The 19,939-nt window shown below is 38.7% G+C and overlaps 1 protein-coding gene across 1 annotated transcript in view; it reads left to right on the forward strand.

Annotated features, from left to right (window-relative positions):
• Window positions 1–19,939, forward strand: part of LOC133659953 (endoplasmic reticulum resident protein 44-like) — a 54,718-nt gene that overhangs the window by 24,656 nt on the left and 10,123 nt on the right. Inside the window, exon 9 of the mRNA XM_062062896.1 lies at window positions 4,253–4,394. Coding sequence (XP_061918880.1) covers window positions 4,253–4,394 — 142 coding nt within the window. The remainder of the gene's footprint in view (window positions 1–4,252; window positions 4,395–19,939) is intronic.

Here is a 19,939-nt window from a genome sequence, read left to right on the forward strand (position 1 = left end):
GGGGCCCAATGTTATCTAATGCTAGCTATTGAAATTGCTATCGTTAGCTAACTACACCCAAAGTTAATGTGCGTGCACGTGTTATGTACGTATTTAGTTACATCATTACGTCCTAGAACCTGTAAGAGGGTGGGATATAACATTTAAATCACTACATTTAAGTTTGCGCCCTCTATGCATCCGTGTAAATGTTGCAAACAGCCCCCTTTAAAGGGTAACTGCACTTTTTTTGGAATGTTTAACAATATCTACGTAATATTTAAAGGCCTACTGAAACCCACTACTACCGACCACGCAGTCTGATAGTTTATATATCAATGATGAAATCTTAACATTGTAACACATGCCAATACGGCCGGGTTAACTTATAAAGTGACATTTTAAATTTGCCGCTAAACTTCCGGTTCGAAACGCCTCTGAGGATGACGTATGCGCGTGACGTAGACCGGCGAACACGGGTATGCCTTCCACATTGAAGCCAATACGAAAAAGCTCTGTTTTCATTTCATAATTCCACAGTATTCTGGACATCTGTGTTCGTGAATCTGTTTCAATCATGTTCATTGCATTATGGAGAAGGAAGCTGAGCAAGCAAAGAAGAAAGTTGTCGGTGCGAAATGGACGTATTTTTCGAACGTAGTCAGCCACAACAGTACACAGCCGGCGCTTCTTTGTTTACATTCCCGAAAGATGCAGTCAAGATGGAAGAACTCGGATAACAGAGACTTTAACCAGGAGGACTTTTGACTTCGATACACAGACGCCTGTAGAGAACTGGGACAACACAGACTCTTACCAGGATTACTTTGATTTGGATGACAAAGACGCAGACGTGCTACTGTGAGTATGCAGCTTTGGCTTCTAAACATTTGATCGCTTGACCGTATGTGCGCAACTTTTTTTTGCGTATGTACGTAACTTTTTTTAAATATATAAGCTTTATGAACCTTGGGTTAGGTGAACGGTCTTTTGGGCTGAGTGATTGTGTGTGTTGATCAGGTGTTTGAATTGTATTGGCGTGTTCTATGGAGCTAGGAGCTAGCATAGGAGCTAGGAGCTAGCATAACAAACACGCAGGTGTTTTTATGCAGGATTAATTTGTGGCATATAAAATATAAGCCTGGTTGTGTTGTGGCTAATAGAGTATATATATGTATTGTGTTTATTTACTGTTGTAGTCATTCCCAGCTGAATATCAGGTACCGTGAGTATGCAGCCTTGGCTGCTAAACATTTGAGAGCTTGACCGTATGTGCGCGTCACGTACGTAACTTTTTAAAAATATATAAGCTTTATGAACCTTGGGTTAGGTGAACGGTCTTTTGGGCTGAGTGATTGTGTGTGTTGATCAGGTGTTTGAATTGTATTGGCGTGTTCTATGGAGCTAGGAGCTAGCAGAGGAGCTAGGAGCTAGCGTAACAAACACGCAGGTGTTATTATGCAGGATTAATTTGTGGCATATTAAATATAAGCCTGGTTGTGTTGTGGCTAATAGAGTATATATATGTCTTGTGTTTATTTACTGTTGTAGTCATTCCCAGCTGAATATCAGGTCACCCCCGGCTCTCACAGCATCTTCCCTATCTGAATAGCTTCAACTCCCCACTAGTCCTTCACTTGCACTTTACTCATCCACAAATCTTTCATCCTCGCTCAAATTAATGGGGAAATTGTCGCTTTCTCGGTCCGAATCTCTCTCACTTCATGCGGCCATCATTGTAAACGATAGGGAACTTTGCGTATATGTTCAACTGACTACGTCACGCTACTTCCGGTAGGGGCAAGCCTTTTTTTTATCAGATACCAAAAGTTGCAATCTTTATCGTCGTTGTTCTATACTAAATCCTTTCAGCAAAAATATGGCAATATCGCGAAATGATCAAGTATGACACATAGAATAGATCTGCTATCCCCGTTTAAATAAAAAAAATTCATTTCAGTAGGCCTTTAAACTACTTTCTTATTCTCTTTTATTGCATAAAATATACATTGGAGCAAAACCAAGTCAATAGTACACAATATCTAAACAAAAGTAGAAACTACTATCTACTAGTCATTTACATTTTATAGTTTTTCCCCTCCAAGTCTGAATTTGTAAATATTAAGACAACAAACATTGAGAATGAGGAAGTGTTGTGTGTCTGGGGAACCGCGGACTCACAGAGACAAAACTGTGTGCTTGAGAGGTAAAACCTTTTGAAATTGGGCCGTTTGTTTGGTAGATTGGCAATAAAAGTTAAACATAGCGTCCGACTTTGTGTGATTTCTTCTTGGGGCTACAATATATTACTTGAATTTGTTTTCAAGAAAAAAAAAATATATATTTTCAAGGTGTGGCAGTAATGAAAATTCTGTGGCGGCGGGCCACATTCAATTACATTAAGGGGAAACCCTGCACTATCAACCAATAGGGATCAGTGTTGGTGATCGGGATTAAAAGGCAATGAGCGACAACGGCGATCATATATTTTTAATGAAAGTCGGCCGATATTGATTAGTGGTCGATGGATTAAAGTTAAAAAGTTAAAGTGGCAATGATTGTCTCACACACACAAGGTGTGGTGAAATTATTCTCTGCATTTGACCCATCACCCTTGATCACCCCCTGGGAGGTGAGGGGAGCAGTGAGCAGCAGCGGTGGCCGCGCCCGGGAATCGTCCATCCCTACTAGAAAACTCTTAAAGGCCTACTGAAATGATTTTTTTTTATTTAAACGGGGATAGCAGATCTATTCTATGTGTCATACTTGATCATTTCGCGATATTGCCATATTTTTGCTGAAAGGATTTAGTATATAACAACGACTATAAAGATCGCAACTTTTGGTATCTGATAAAAAAAAGGCTTGCCCCTACCGGAAGTAGTAGCGTGACGTAGTCGGGTGAACATATCCGCAAAGTTCCCTATTGTTTACAATGATGGCCGCCAGAAGTGAGAGAGATTCGGACCGAGAAAGCGACGATTTCCCCATTAATTTGAGCGAGGATGAAAGATTTGTGGATGAGGAAAGTGCAAGTGAAGGACTAGTGGGGAGTGGAAGCGATTCAGATAGGGAAGATGCTGTGAGAGCCGGGGGTGACCTGATATTCAGCTGGGAATGACTACAACAGTAAATAAACACAAGACATATATATACTCTATTAGCCACAACACAACCAGGCTTATATTTAATATGCCAGAAATGAATCCCGCATAAAAACACCTAGGTGTTTGTTATGCTAGCTCCTAGCTCCTAGCTCCTAGCTCGAGCTAGTTATAGCTCGAGCTTTATATGGACGGGATCCTGTCTATATAACGCGCCAATACAATTTAAACACCTGCACAACACACACACTCACTCAGCCCAAAGGACCCAAGGTTCATAAAGCTTATATATTTAACCAAAGTTACGTACGTGACACGCACGTACGGGCAAGCGATCAAATGTTTGGAAGCGCGCGGGTGGGACCTGATATTCAGCTGGGAATGACTACAACAGTAAATAAACACAAGACATATATATATACTCTTATTAGCCACAACACAACCAGGCTTATATTTAATATGCCACAGAGTAATCCCGCATAACAAAACATCTAGGTGTTTGTTATGCTAGCTCCTAGCTACTAGCTCGAGCTAGTTATAGCAAGCAATCAAATGTTTGGAAGCGTACTCACGGTATCGCGTCTGCGTCTCCAAATCAAAGTCCTCCTGGTAAGAATCTCTGTTGTCCGAGTTCTTCGATCTTGACTGCATCTTTCGGGAATGTAAACAATGAAACACCGACTGTGTTGTGTTGCTGACTTCCCTCGCAAAATACTCCGCTTCGCACCGACAACTTTCTTCTTTGCTTGCTCAGCTTCTTTCTCCATAATGCAATGAACAAATTGCAACAGATTCACCAACACAGATGTCCAGAATACTGTGGAATAATGAGATGAAAACAGCTATTTCGTATTGGCTTCAATGGGGAAGCCATACCTCTGTTAAACTGGCTGCGTCACACGCATACGTCATCCTCCAAAGGAATTTTCAACCGGAAGTTTAGCGGGAAATTTAAAATTGCACTTTATAAGTTAACCCGGCCGTATTGGCATGTGTTGCAATGTTAAGATTTCATCATTGATATATAAACTATCAGACTGCGTGGTCGGTAGTAGTGGGTTTCAGTAGGCCTTTAAGTATTAATGGCTAATGGCTGCAGGGAGGCGATTGTATGTGTATGTGTTTTTCCTTAAGTTCCGTGACGCCTGACTTGTCTCTCTGTTGATCAGGATCCATCAACTTCCTGCACGCAGACTGCGACAAGTTCCGCCATCCTCTACTTCATATCCAGAAGACTCCTGCAGACTGTCCCGTTATTGCCATCGACTCCTTTAGGCACATGTATGTGTTTCCTGACTTCAAAGACCTCAAGTAAGTAGCACCTTTTGCAGGAAACACTATTTTAAAGTAGAATGACACTCAGTAGGTTGTAGATCTCCGCCAAGGCCTAAATCCATATCATTCATTTTCCAGTTGTTTGTTTTCACTGAGAAATGGAGAAAAAGTGGTGGGTTAGTATAAACATAATGGTAAATAATTCCCATGATCAGCAACTTGATCTGGATTTTCACCAAAACGGGATGTGTCCTTCACCATCCCAAACCTTCCCAAAGTTCCGTGGCAATAAGTGGAGTGTTTTTGTAAGCAAAATCCCCCTATGAACCAGTGTCCTCTGCAGTGGACATGTGTGTTTTGCATAGCAGGGATATTTTCTCATGAACTTAGTGACTCTGACAAATGACAGACCAAAAACAAATGTCCACTGCAGAGGACACTGCTTCTCAGAAGTATAGTTGCTGACGAGAATGTTACATCCTTGGAAAAACGACTTACACAGTTTTGCCACAACATAAGGTACACCTAATACTACCTACTTCTAGAATCACAATGTACCAAAGCAAATAATGCTCAATTATGACAGGTGGTGCCTCAGGCTGGTGGCCTGCCGACACCTCGTTGGGCTTTTGGCTGCCTTGGTGAAGAAAGAGATCCACTCAAACAGTCTGTCTCTCTTTGGGGTGTGGTTCAGTCCATTGGGCAGACTGTTCAGTGGCCGGTGCGTGCTGGCCGAAATTGGGGAAAAGCTGAGAAAAAGTTGGAGCTGTGGGGGCTTTGGGGAAGGCGGGGGCAGAGTATGGGGCGTGGGGCTTTGGTCCAGGCCTCCTCGCCGCTTCGGCACTCCCGACACTTCTTTCCACAGCTGCTGGAGTCCTGGTGGACACATTGGCTGGCAACCTTAGTTGTTTTCGTCATCGCTGGCAAGGTGTTGTCTCTCCTCTCGGTTCCTTCCAGTCAGGTATCGGGTGTTGGTCCTGGATCGGCTTCGACCGTGCCCCTCTTAGCGAGTGCAAGGAAATCTGGAGTGGCTGCTTTTATCCTCAAATCTGCACAGAGGAGCTGGCACACAAATACTACATTTTGCAAATTTACCATTTTGGTCTCATGGTCTTTCCACCTTCCTAGGAAGCTGCTGGTCCTGAGAAGTGCTGATCTTGTGACTGAAGAAGATTTAACCTGTTTTCTTAAAATAGGTGCCGTTGTTTGACCTAATCTTTTTGGGGAAACCATGTCGGGATATTAGATCATTCACAAAACATTTAATTACTGAATTGGCACCCTCCTTTGAGGTTGGGGTTGCTTCCGCCAACCACTGCAATTGTCAATCTAAATCATTACGTTCCTTTATCCTTGTACCGGATTGATCATATCGATTAAATATAACCTCAACACGCTCAAACTTGACCCAATCCAAACTCACCTCCCCCCTCTGTCCCTCTCACAGGGACAGTGTTAGTCGTAGTAATAGTAATAGTAATAGTAGTAGTAGTATTAGTAGTTTCAGAAACATCCAAGAAAAAGAAAAGGCAGCTGATAGTCAAGCGCAGCAAGAACAGAGGCGGAGGACAGGTCATGTTTGAGGTCACTGTTCGCTTTTGCAATAGTACTTTGATATTTTACAACACCTAGTGAATTGTTGTGGCCTCAATAATTCACTAAATAGTTGTATTTAATTTAGTCTATCTATGATGGGACAATGCACAGAAACATTAAGTTCAGAAACAGATTTGTTCTGTACCAGATTATATCTAAATAGCTACTTTCCATCTGTAGTCCCTGGCTACCTAAATTAAAGGGATCCAAAAATCAAGCAATACAATTATGACACTAATTAATCATAATAAATATATACATTCATAATAATCAATAATTAATCAAAAATAATCATACTGTAGCATGTAATCAATTTTAAGAAAAGTCACCAAATGCCCCTTCATGGACACATACTTAACATACAATACAACCACACCTTATTTACATCATCACACAAGGACAATACATGCTCTTGTTCACATCTGTCATCATTCGTAACAACAACCAAGATTTTAACAGCCATACCTCACAATTTACAACAAAAATGCTCTCATGGATAAATATAATACTCATTAAATAGGTGTGTCAACATAATGCCCCTCTTAGTGACCGTGTGAGCAGCCTTGATTGCTCTAAAGCCACCTTTTAACTTCGAATTTTCTATTCCTTTTGTTATAACGTGGAGAAGGCTAATTGGTCTGTACATGTTCTGGTCTTCTTTATTTCCTGCTTTATGGATTTCATCATAGTAGCAGTTTCTCGACGTGGTAGGGAAAGTGTTTTCCGTTATTAATTTATTTATCAATCGTTGTTATACGAGCAATAATACAATCCTTATATGTTTTTAGGAAGATAGTGTCCAACCCATATATATATATCTAGATCGTGAGTCTGATAATGCAGTGAAGATTTTGTTTAACTTTGTTTCATTTGTTAATTCTAAAATTAGTCCATCCTGAATAAATGACAATTATTTGCACTGATTTTGAGGGACTCTTTATTCAGGGTTTGTACAGACTGGATGAAATGTTCATTAAAATTATTACTTATGTCCAGACTGTCTGCGATAGTAGCGCCATTGATATTTAATGTTATAGTGTTGTTTCTTGTTTGCTCTCTTTCCGTAAGTTTGTATCTGGTTTTCCATAACTTTCTAATGTTCCCTTTTGCAGCTTTGATTAATTCTAAGTGAAAGTCAGCCTTAGACTTCCGCATAAACATTGTAACTTTGTTCCTCCAAACTTTTAAATCATACGATCTGTATTTAGACCTGTTATAATTGCTCTTATGAGAGCTGAGTCCTCATGTCTTTATTAGAATCCAATGGTATTTTTATTTTAGCACTCTTCTTTCTGGTTTTGTATTCGTGTATTTACAGATGTTCTCTTTGATTTTTGTCATCCAATTGTAATTCTAGTAGGGCTGCTTATCATTTGTATCATGTAGAAGCCGTTTATAATATCCTTAAGTTTCTTTCTACGTGTTTTATTTAACCAGTCCAGATTAACGTCCCCCATGACGTTACTTCTTTCATACTATGCTGTTTGAGGATGTCTGAAAATGAATCAAGAAAAATGTCTTTAGCTGTGGTCGGTCGGTATACTACAATTACCTTGAAACACATTTCTGAGGAAAATGTGATTTTAATTTCAACATACTCAAATTGATCTACTTTTAATGTTTTCCCTTTCATAAATCATAATTCCTCCCCCCTTTGTCACTCGATCTGTATTTTCTGTAATCTTGTCCCCCGGGACATTAATTAGAACGAAAGTTGTTGTGGGTTTTAACCATGTCTCTGATAGACAAGGTAATCCGGATTAGAGTCTGACAGTAACTGCTGTATTTGTTCAGTATGTTTCCTGTGGTAGAAAGTTTAATAATGCGGACACGTTTGTTACTGAATACTTTCTACAGACTTCTGTCTCTCTGCGACTTTGTGTATGTAATAAGCAACTACAATTATTTGATATGCTTAAATTTAGTTTTAGCTCAGCTGTTGTGTAGCTGCTAGCTCTTTGTAGCCTACAGCAGGAATGTCCAAATTGCAGCCAATAGCTTTGTTTTTAACAGACAACCGAAATAATTGAAAATGTGGTATTTGCGTATCGGTTCAATCAGCGGCAGCTACGCCCTGTTTTATCATTTGACCTAAATTTTTGGTTTCGTAGGCAGGACAGAGGGAACAATGTGGGTCATTAGTTGTCCATCTTATACCATTCTAATTGTTGTAAGGATAGTTCACATGAGCGGCCATACCTTGAGTCCCACCATATATAAGAGTCAAAAGGCTCCTATTATGAGTCGTCTAATTGGTGATGATACACTTTGGCGGTTTGGGTGGCAGGGCACACGGACGCACCTCAGTCAGCCAGTGCTAGGACAGTTGGAGCAGTCCCCGTCTTTCACTCGTTCCTGGGAGGCGTCCCCAGTAGTTGTCAGCTGATGTCGTGCTGTCAGGCAACATCAGGAAGTTCCTTCTGTGCGGTATTGAATTGTCAGGGCACAGTTCGTAAGCAGGTCATTACAAGGTGTGTGCAGGTTGACCACAAAGGAATGCTTCAAAGATTGTGTTGAACATTGTCCGTTGACACTTATGTCCAGCAGGGGTCTGTTTGTATCCTGCTGTTCGTCCTGCTGTCACACCTGTATTTTTTGTGAGCATGTTCTGGCTACAACTTTGGAGCTTGTCTTGTTCAGAGAAGCTGGCAGTCCCCCGGCTGCACATCCTTTCCACCCTCGCTTGACCTAGCACAACCGTGGCTACCACCCAAGTCCGTCTGTATGGTTTTACATTTTGTTGAGGTTTTTTCCTCCAGAATTTGGAACTCAAAACATGTACACCCATCGTTTTCATATCCTCTCGGTTAGTTCAATTTTGCATATCACGTTTTAAAATTACAGTCTTAACTATCCCATTAATTGCTAATCAATAACCTTAATTCAAAGATTATACGTACTACTTCATGTGTATTTAAGTACCCTTTTAATTCACTTAAAGATTACCTATAAGTTAATTTAAACTATCATTTGTCTATCAGTAGCCGCGAGCAAGCTGTCATGCTTGCACTCTGACCTCCCGCTGTGCGTGATATTCTCCAAAACAAAAGAATGTTTTTATTCACGTTTCTCCTTATCTTTCAGCTAAATCTTTTAACGTCCGCACTGTGTTTATTTTTATTGTCTGCATTTTAATTTTGCTTTTATTTTCTTTCATTTCACTTTGTTGCATGAAAAACGCCACACAAACAAAGCTGCTCCGCCTTGCCTTGCCTGTCTCCGACTGGTTATCCAACCTAGTCACAACAAACACACAAGGCCATGCTCTAAGCGCCAGGCCTAATCACACTTCTCCTCTTTTTAACACTTTACATATCGGCTCTTATTCTAATTATTAATGTAGGCTGTTATTTGTAATTATTATTCAACACTATTCACACCAAACAGTTGTAAAGTTATAGTTATTCGCATTATACTCTCAAAATCTATAGCTAACTGCCTAGTGGTTAGAGTGTCCGCCCTGAGATCGGCAGGTCGCAAGTTCAAAACCCCGGTCGAGTTATACCAAAGACTATAAAAAATTTGGGAGCCAAATCACCAAAATTGATTACCGGGCGCGGCACCGCTGCTGCCCACTGCTCCCCCCACCTCCCAGGGGCGATCACAGGGATGGGCCAAATGCAGAGGACAAATTCCACCACACCCAGTAGTGTGTGACAATCACTGGCACCCCAACTTTAACTCTAACTTTATTCTGTCATGCCATTATCCTCTTCTAGCTCAACATCCAGAAGTATGGTGTACTGCAATGTCTAAATAAAAATATAAATTACTCCAAACTAAAAATGTCAGACTGCACTTTAAAGTTACTTTTATTAAATTAATTTCCAAACTAACCACCACCACAGCAGACATCTTCCTATTTCCTATCCCAATTCTCCCATAAATTAAAAAGTGTTTCACAACAGTGGTTAAGTAGTTATTTTAAGTAATAGATCTCAATATGTAGAAATTAATAAGACTAAATCTTTACCAGAAAGAGTAACTTGACAGAGTATATGAACTAACTTCTTGAGAATAATAATTGATCATAAATATGTTGGAAGCCACATATTGAACATATTAAAGAAAAATATCCAAATCCATTGCTATTCGGTATAAAGTTAACACATGCTGAATAGGAAATGTCTGCATATGTTATGTCATTCATTTATTTTTCCATATGTAATATTGTTTTGAAGTTTGGGGAAATGTTTATAGAAGAAATATAGACCCAATACTTAAAATTAAAAGGCTCATTTCAATAATACACAAAGCATTATTATTATGATCATACCAATCCAATTTTCATAAGTCATAATGTGTTAAGTGTTCAGATAATTTAATTTTAAAACAATGGCAATTATGTTTCGAGTAAAGAACAACAGCCTTCCAGTTTGTATTCTTAGCTTGTTTACATTATGAGGAGAAAACTATCATTTACGTGGATATTGATTTTTGAAATAGGTCAAGTAAAATAAAATAAAAACACAAATGTATTTCAGTTTTAGGAGTTAAATGATGTACCATCCTCAGTGATGAGCTGAACACATGTAGTTTTTTGTTATGGTTTTGGAGACCCTTGAAAAGTAAAGTTTTTTGAACATTATAAAATATAGTAACAATTACTTTCATCTTTTAAAGTTGATGTTCCAGGTAATTTAATGTTCAGTAAATGTATATCATAGGCCAATATAAGCTTTGGCTTCCGCTTATTCTTTTTTCGGTCATTCTTTTTTCTTTTCTTTTCTGTGTGTAAATGTGTATGATTGTTAATATGTCTAATTTACTGTTAAACTGCTCACACAAATTGGTTGATGGTTGATTATATGACCAAAATAAACCTATTTCATTTATTCATTCATTATCTATCGCACTCATAGTTTTATTCCATTTTGCATGTAATTATTCCTATTGATTTCTTCCCATTTCACTCAAACAACTAAACAAACATAAACAAACTTGCAGCTAACCACAATCAACAGCATACCATTTACGAATACCTTCATTTGTCACTTTCTCATCTTTTCTTCACTTTTGTTTTCCTTTACAAACAACATCCTGTATCCATCTCTTCCTTACACTTCACACAATGTTTCTATTTTCTGTTCTCCTAGAAACCATTCACATAACGTAAGGTTATAAACATCCTTTTCCCATATTTTCTCAAACCATCCTCTTCACCCTCTTTCTGTTTTTTCACCTGCTCTCTCTTCCTCTCTCTCTCACTTTCTCTCCTTCTCTCACAATACAAACACAATAATCCAAAATAATCAGTCTTATAAAATAATTTTAGCTTTAGATATGATTTAGGGCAGTGGTTTTCAACCTTTTTTCCCAGTAAAATAAAGAAATAAAATACAGCATAATGTCATCATTTTCTGATTTATTAAATTGTATAACAGTGCACCATATTGCTCATTTGTTGTGGTCTTACTTGACTTATTTGGACAAACAAAAAAAAAAATAAGAATAACTAAAACGTTTTAAAAATTAAACAAGTGATTAAATTATAATAAAGATTTCTATACATATAATCAATCATCAACCTTCTTTGGATATTGTAATAGAGATCCATCTGGGCTCGTGAACTTAATTCTAAATATTTATTTTGTTGAAGAATTATTCTTCTATAATTATATTTATAAAGGATTTTGAATTGTCGCTATTTTAAAATATTTAAAATCTCAGGTACCCCTTGGCATACCTTCAAGTACCCCCCTTTTTTGTCCGGGCGAAAACACCATATCCTCCTTTGAGAACTACTGGTTTAGCCTATAAAAAATCATTTGTCTCATACATCATTAGACTGTACAACTCCTCTTTGGGGGGGCTAGGATGACAGGGAATGCAAAACAATAACAGTGCAATACTTTTTTATATCATGGTCGTTAATGCCTAGTTTCTCTTATTTTACTGTTCTATTTTTATTCTCTTTGTAATATTTTTCTATTTTGTTTCCATTTATACCCTTATTAGTTACTGTTTACTTTTTACTTCTTCCTGAGGGAACTCTCATGAAGGAATCAATAACGTTTTATCTGTCTATCTATCTATCTATTACTAACCCGAGCACAATTCATGAAGTCATGCTCATCTTGCAGACAGTTATTTCCATTTAGTTTTATTCTCTACATGTAATTCTACATGCACCAATGTCACATAGAAATTTGCTTTCTTTGTTATTTATTTACATTATTATCAAATTTAAATTCAATATTATTAATTTATTTGTTGTATAACTATTAATTCAAAGTTACAATGTGTCCTAATCTATTTATAAATAGTTGATTTATATAGGCTAGTAAGGTAAAGTTTTGTACCTGACAAGTTTCGGCTATCTTGCTTCTGCAGCCTTCCTCAGAGGTGTCACGTGATGTTAGTGTGACGTCAGGTACAAAACTTTACCTTACTAGCCTATATAAATCAACTATTTATAAATACACATTAGTAGGCTAAATGAACCTCTTTAACAGTGTCCTAATCTATGATGTGCGTGCGTGTGCGTGTGTGTGTTTGTCTCAACTTCCACACAGGAACTGGATGGATCAGATAAGCAACAAGGCTGTTCAATACAATATATTACACACATAATTAATGACTAATGAATTTAACAATGCTTCAATGTCCCAGTCCAAATGTATGTATTGATATTTAAATGTTTATTTATTCATATACAGTATATTTTATTTTTCCTATCATCAAAACCAACCTGTCAGCCTTCTCCTCAGATTTGAGTACAGCTGTCCACTATATATATTTATATATATTTTTTTATTTTTTTATTTTTGTATTCTTTAAACCTAGCTCAATGCTAAACTAATCCAATGCTATGCTAACCTAGCTTAATGCTAACCTAGCTCAATGCTATGCTAACAGTGTCACACCTCTTCGGCCCACGCCTCACGCAGCTGTCACTCACACAGCCTCGTCACACGCACACATCCCTTATCCTAAAATGTCTTCCAGCAGGGCCACCTTTTTTTTTTTTTTTTTTAAACCACAGTGTCACACAGTTACAATCACCAGCACAGTTAAAAGTAAATGCAATAGACAACTATTTTTCTCATCCAGAAGCACAGCTGTATCATATCAGAACCTTAATAATAAGAACAACATTTATCATTCACTCTTAGATGGACAAATAGTCAAGTTTAAGGAGGGTATTCTGGACTTCCCTGCTTAGGCTGCTGCCCCCGCGATCCAACCTCCGAGAGCGGAATAAGATAATTAAATGGATAGATCATTCACTCATGTTTTCTGTCCATAAACTTTGTCTACTTTCTCACACACACACACATTTTAGACAATTTCCCAACTTTTACAGATAGCGGGGCTGTGAGAAAAAGCGTGAAGGGAGGTTGCGAAAGGGGGACGGGGGGGCGGAAGGGGGGAATTAAACCAGATAAGAAACCAGGTGCTACACAAGTTATTAAATTACGCATATATCTAAATGTACCAACATAAACTGACTCACTCAATACACACACATTTCAGCATTCATCATTATACACACACATTGTTAAATTACAATACCACCCCATTGTCCGGACAAATATAAACTACTAATGCACGCGTGCTTTTGTGGAATCGGCCGTCTCATATCACAAAAACCAGGTTCCATCATTGCTCATAAAACGGCGATTAACCCGTTTCATTGGAGCAGCACCTGCGTTATCCCTGACCAACACGGAAAAACCTGGCCTAACGCCCAGTAGGACCACTGGAAATCACCCAGCAATCCTACGGACTCGTGTCTGGTCAGTCCATACAGTTTCACCAAGTTTCACCAAAGCTCTACCATATGCAGCCCGATCAATACCTGTCTATTTGCAGCAAATTTCCAAATTCGTCGTGACAGCTATCCGCTCAGTTGATCTCCTTTACCGGAGTCAATGAGCGGTCACCTATAAGAGGCTTTTCCCACCGCTGCAGTTTCCACATAAACAGATATGTCGCACCTTCATAGACGTCATCAACTTATATGGGCCAAATGTCACACCAGTTAGCAAATCTTGCCTATAATTTAGCTGTATCCAACTCTGACTAATCTGATGCACTTGCAGCAAGAAGCATCCTCTGCCAGCAACGACAGAGGATGAAGAGGTTAGAAGAAATTTTTCGTCTCACATCGTCTATGCTTCAAAAACACTCCAAACCACCAAAATTCTATCAACAATCCCCTTATGTTAAAAACAAGAAATCACAAGTTTTCAACAAACACACAGACAAATGATCACATATAAAACAACTCAATCCAACCATAATTTACCCCAGTCCAGGTTGTTTTTGGAGAACCTGACTAAACCTATCTTTTATCAAAAATAGATTCAGCAATTAGTCTTATCGATCCGGCTCTCTCCAGGCAGAAAATGTTTACACTTTAAGCAAAACGCTTACCTTGTGATGCGCGCGTGCAACACACTGTCTGCCTGACAGAGAGAGCGGGAGCGGCTGTCGACCTGTAGCTTCTAAACCATCCTGTTCGTGACGCCAATTTGTGTAGTGGATTGTCCGAAGCTTAAACAGGCAACAAAAGTAGTTTAGTACAACAAATTTATTTACCCATTATCAGAAGTGCAGGTTGAATTAAGTTAGCCGTGCAGACAGACCACATTTTACTCCGGAGTAAACAAGACACACACAAGCCAGAATCACTGTCGAGTTCCGGTCTTCTGCCATTTTTTATATGTCTCTTGTGCGTCATTGTTTGTTATCTAATGCGTCATGATTGTTTTGTTTTGGTTTTGTCTGTTCCAAAACAACCTTGTATCTCTTAGTCATATTTGGAAATTCTAAACATTCTGTAGACAGGTTGGCACAACTCCATATTCACCTTTGTCCCACTGGCACAGAATAGAAGAGAAATTAAATGAGCGTACATTCTTGATAGACATGCAATATAGGTCAAAGGTCAGAAATTCTACTACAATAACTAGTAAAATCTATTTCGGTAGAAATTGCTGAAAGCCGAACTAAAATGTTAACAGGTAGCACGCTAGCCAGATAGCGTCAGGTAACAACAAGTCTGACTTAAAAGGGGACATATTATGCAAAACCAACTTTTCTTACCTATTGGTACCTGTTTTTGCATATTTGGGATCTGCATAAGTCCCTAAAATTTAAAATCAAACCATGAAGGCATTGTGGAGATACACTATATTGCCAAAAGTATTTGGCCACCTGCCTTGACTCACATATGAACTTTGAAGTTCCATCCCATTCCTAACCCATAGGGTTCAATATGATGTCGGTCCACCTTTTGCAACTATTACAGCTTCAACTCTTCTGGGAAGGCTGTCCACAAGGTTGCAGTGTGTTTATAGGAATTTTCCACCATTCTTGCAAAAGCCCAATGGTGAGGTCACACACTGATAATGGTCGAGAAGGCCTGGCTCTCAGTCTCCGTTCTAATTCATCCCAAAGGTTTTCTATCGGGTTCAAGTCAGGATTCTGTGCAGGCCAGTCAAATTCATCCACACCAGACTCTGTCATCCATGTCTTTATGGACCTTGCTTTGTGCACTGGTGCACAGTCATGCTGGAAGAGGAAGGGGCCCACTCCAAACTGTTCCCACAAGGTTGGGAGCATGGTATTGTCCAAAATGTTTTGGTATCCTGGAACATTCAAAGTTCCTTTCAGTGGAACTATGGGGCCAAGCCCAACTTCTAAAAAAACAACCCCACACCATAATTCCTCCTCCACCAAAATTCACACTCGGCACAATGCAGTCCAAATTGTACCGTTCTCCTGGCAACCTCCAAACCCAGAATCGTCCATCAGATTGCCAGATGGAAAAGCGTGATTCATCACTCCAGAGAACGCGTCTTCACTGCTCTAAAGTCCAGTGGGGACGAGCTTTACACCACTGCATCCAACGCTTTGCATTGCACTTGGTGATGTATGGCATAGATGCAGCTGCTCGGCCACGGAAACCCATTCCATGAAGCTCTCTGCGTTCTGTACGTGGGCTAATTGGAAGGTCACATGAAGTTTGGAGCTCTGTAGCAACTGACTGCAGAAAGTCGAGGACCTCTTTGCACTATGCGCTGTCAGTTTACGTGGCCTACCACTTTGTGGTCGAGTTGCTGTTGTTTCCAAACTCTTCCATTTTCTTATAATAAAGACAGTTGACTTTGGATTATTTAGGAGCGAGGAAATTTCATGACTGGATTTGTTGCACAGGTGGTATCCTATGACAGTTACATGCTGGAAATCACTGAGCTCCTGAGAGCGGCCCATTCTTTCACAAATGTTTGTAGAAACAGTCTCCATTCCTAAGTGCTTGGTTTTATGCACGTGTGGCCATCCAAGTGATTAGGACACCTGATTCTGATCATTTAGATGGTAGGCCAAATACTTTTGGCAATATAGTGTATTTGTAAAACAATCTTGTCTTCCTTTCTCCAACAAGCTGTTGGGAATTTGCACAATTTGTGACAGCTTTTCCAAGTGTGACGTCAGTGGATATCTTTGTATATGGTAGCGATTTACCAAAAGAGCTTTGAGCGAATCCGCTATTTTTAATTTATGTACGAGCGTTTGTAGCTCAAAAACATGCCCACGGTATGACCCGAAGAAGGAAAATCCCACCACAGGTTACTATACACTTCTATAAAATTTTTTAATAAACCTTTATTTATAAACTGCAACATTTACAAACAGCTGAGAAACAATAATCAAAATAAGTATGGTGCCAGTATGCTGTTATTTTTCAATAAAATACTGGATAGGATAGAAATGTAGTTTGTCTCTTTTATCCGATTATTAATTGATTAATCAAAGTAATAATCGACAGATTAATCGATTATCAAATTAATCGTTAGTTGCAGCCCTAATTTTCATCTGAAGAATTAAGAAGTGACAAGTGGGAAAAAGTATCTCTTCATGTGTGCCAACCACTTTAAAGATTCCTGCTTCACAAATCAGCGGCAACCTCAAGATGAAAGATGGATTTTTCCAAAAGCTACTATTATTAGCGGACTAAGTGCCTGTTATTTATGTCAATGGAGGAGTCAATGAAACGCTAAGTAGAAACAGTAGGTTGGCAATGTTTGAATGATACGTCAGCAATGTTGGCTCGAGTTTTATTGTGACTTAGCTTTCTAATGTAGGACCACAGCTTCACCAATCTCTGTGAATATTTCCCGAAAAATTACTTTTAAGGATACGATTAATGTGGCGACAGACATATAATACGAACCATTGTGATGCGTTCAGTTCAAGACTTTCTGCTGAAGTTTCTTTTTGTGCCATTGCTGTTTCCATTTATGTTGCAGCTCAAGTTGAATATGCTTAGACTAAGATATTTTTCCTTGCGGGAAAGGTCTCTCTCGAACTACAAATATGGCTGCCGCAACACGGATGAAGGTTCAGTCACTGAGAGGGCGGGTTTCATTTGCATCTTGACAACGCCGCCTCTCAAAACGGCTTGTTTCCAGAGGCAGCTAGAAAGTGGCTAGAAGATATGTCTTTAAAGCAAAAATGATGCTACCTTTTGACTGAAAAACTATCATTACATGTCATGTAAACCAAAAAGAAGTGTTTTATACATTGAAAAAAATTATAATAGGTCCCCTTTAAGTGTATACTTGCAAAATGAGCTACAAACACTAGCATGAAACATTAGCATGTTAAAATACTGTTTACATGCGTCAAGTACCTGCACGAATAGCCTAAAAAGATAACATGCTAATGTTAGCATGCAAAAAGTAAACATGTGTATGAATGCTGAAAAAAAGGACACAAAGGAGATACTTGTTCCAGTGGAATCCAGTCCGCTTATGTTGACATGTGTTGTAGTAGTGTTAACTTCATCGTCATTGCTAAGCAGCGTCTTTTTGCAAAAGAAGATTAGTGTTTGTCAAAATCCCTAAAAAAAGAAAGAATGGTGGGAGGGGATATGTGTCCAATTGCTCATAGCGACGCGAGCCAGCCAATTTGAGGAACGTTGACATATATCAATCAATCAATCAATCAGTGTTTACCTATATAGCCCTAAATCACGAGTGTCTCAAAGGGCTGCACAAGCCACAACGACATCCTCGGCTCAGATCCCACATCAAGGCAAGGAAAAACTCAACCCAATGGGACAATGAGAAACCTTGAAGGGGACCGCAGATGTGGGGACCCCCCCCCTGGGCGACCGGTGCAATGGACGTCGAGTGGATCTAGCATAATATTATGAGAGTCCAGTCCATAATAGATCTAACATAATAGTGAGAGTCCAGTCCATAGTGGGGCCAGCAGGAGACCATCCCGAGCGGAGACAGGTCAGCAGCACAGAGACGTCCCCAACCGATGCACAGGTGAGCGGTCCACCCCGGGTCCCGACTTTGGACAGCCAGTGCTTCGTCCGTGGCTACCAAACCTGTGCCCCCCCTCCACGAAGGAGAGTGGGGCAGAGTGTTTCACTTTGCACTTGACTCTCTCAGTGCGTTACCGTTTTTGTACACATTTGTATTAGTGACAAAGTTGTGGCAGTTGTCAGTTAGAAAAGGTCAGACAAAAACCGAATCATGCAAAAAATCATACAAAAATCGAATAAGAAATCTCATAAGAAATGGTGTAAATTAAGCTTTAGCTATGGAATTATTTTAGTAAACGAGTAATCTATGGATTAGTTTGTTCAATTAATCGCATTAAACACACTTTTTAGCTTCAATGCGTAATTTAGGGAAAATAGTTTAAATAAATATTTTTCTGTTTACAATTAACTTTTTTTTTTCTAATAAATGCATCTCATCAACTTTAAAATTGCATTTTTCCACATGTGTGCATTAATAACAAAATAAAATGAAATCACAGCACCCACTCACCACTGCTCTCATGCACGCTCTTTGGCCTCTTAGAAACTAAGTCTGCATATTTAAAGTTCCAGGCACTCCATGCAGTCCGGATTTTATCAAGTTTCATTAAACGATTAGTTGTATCAGTTGTATCAACAGAATATAAATCCAATCTTTCTTTAATCCATTAATCATTGTAGCTGTAATGTTAATCCAATTACTCTGTTCCAGACACCCAAAAATATACGCGCAAAACACATTTTATAGACAATATTTTTAGTTTAAAGTACAGAAAAATCTAAATGAATGAATGAAATGGATAAATGAACATCTCAAAAAAAGCCATCACTTGTATGCTTTCTGAAGAGGTGGAGGAGGAGGAAAAGGAAAAGTAAGAACAACTGATTTACTTTGTGACAAGTTCTTGAATTCAATATTGTTTTTTTACCAAAGTGTCCGGACGCTCAACTTTCTTTGGCCCCACGGTAAAACTGGGCAATAAATTGAATTTTAATCTCGATTTAGATTTTGGTTTCTCACAATCATAAATTGCTAAAATCAAAAACAAAAACGTTTTAGTCTCTACTAGAAGTTTGGGATCTCACCATGGTTGCTACTTTTTACTAGACACAGCACCCGTGTGCCTAACACAAAAATGTATTCCAATAAACGAAAAAGTCCGGCAAAACTGACTGTTATTGTTTTTTTGTATTGCTATTATTTAAATTTATGTTGTTACTATTATTATTATCATTATATATTACTTGTTGTTTATTCGTAACTAATTTATATCGGGTGGTTCTTTTTAATTTTATTTAAAGTTGAGTTGATGGTACAAAAAATACTCATGTTTTCAAATGAATTAATAATCTTGTTATTAACCGTGATTTCAATATCAATCGAAATAATCGAAATATTTTTACCATAATCATCCAGCCCTATTCCACAGTGGATTATGTTGTGGTCATGCTCAATAAAAACACAGTATTAAAGACCAACGAGTGTTTGTTAACTCGATTCTGCGGAATAAAACATGGACAAACCTACTAGTTTTGTTTCGTGTGATGTTTGGCCGTATGATATAAGACAAAATATTTGTCAAAAACCAAAACATTCTGAGGAAAGCGAGGTAAGTTGTAAGAAGTTTTGTTGAAGTGAGCGCCCATTGCTGCATTAATAACATGACATCAACGTAATGAAAAGTGAGCACAAATGAAA

This window comes from Entelurus aequoreus, linkage group LG11 (genome assembly GCF_033978785.1).
Source record: "Entelurus aequoreus isolate RoL-2023_Sb linkage group LG11, RoL_Eaeq_v1.1, whole genome shotgun sequence".
In the NCBI taxonomy this organism is placed as follows: domain Eukaryota; kingdom Metazoa; phylum Chordata; class Actinopteri; order Syngnathiformes; family Syngnathidae; genus Entelurus; species Entelurus aequoreus.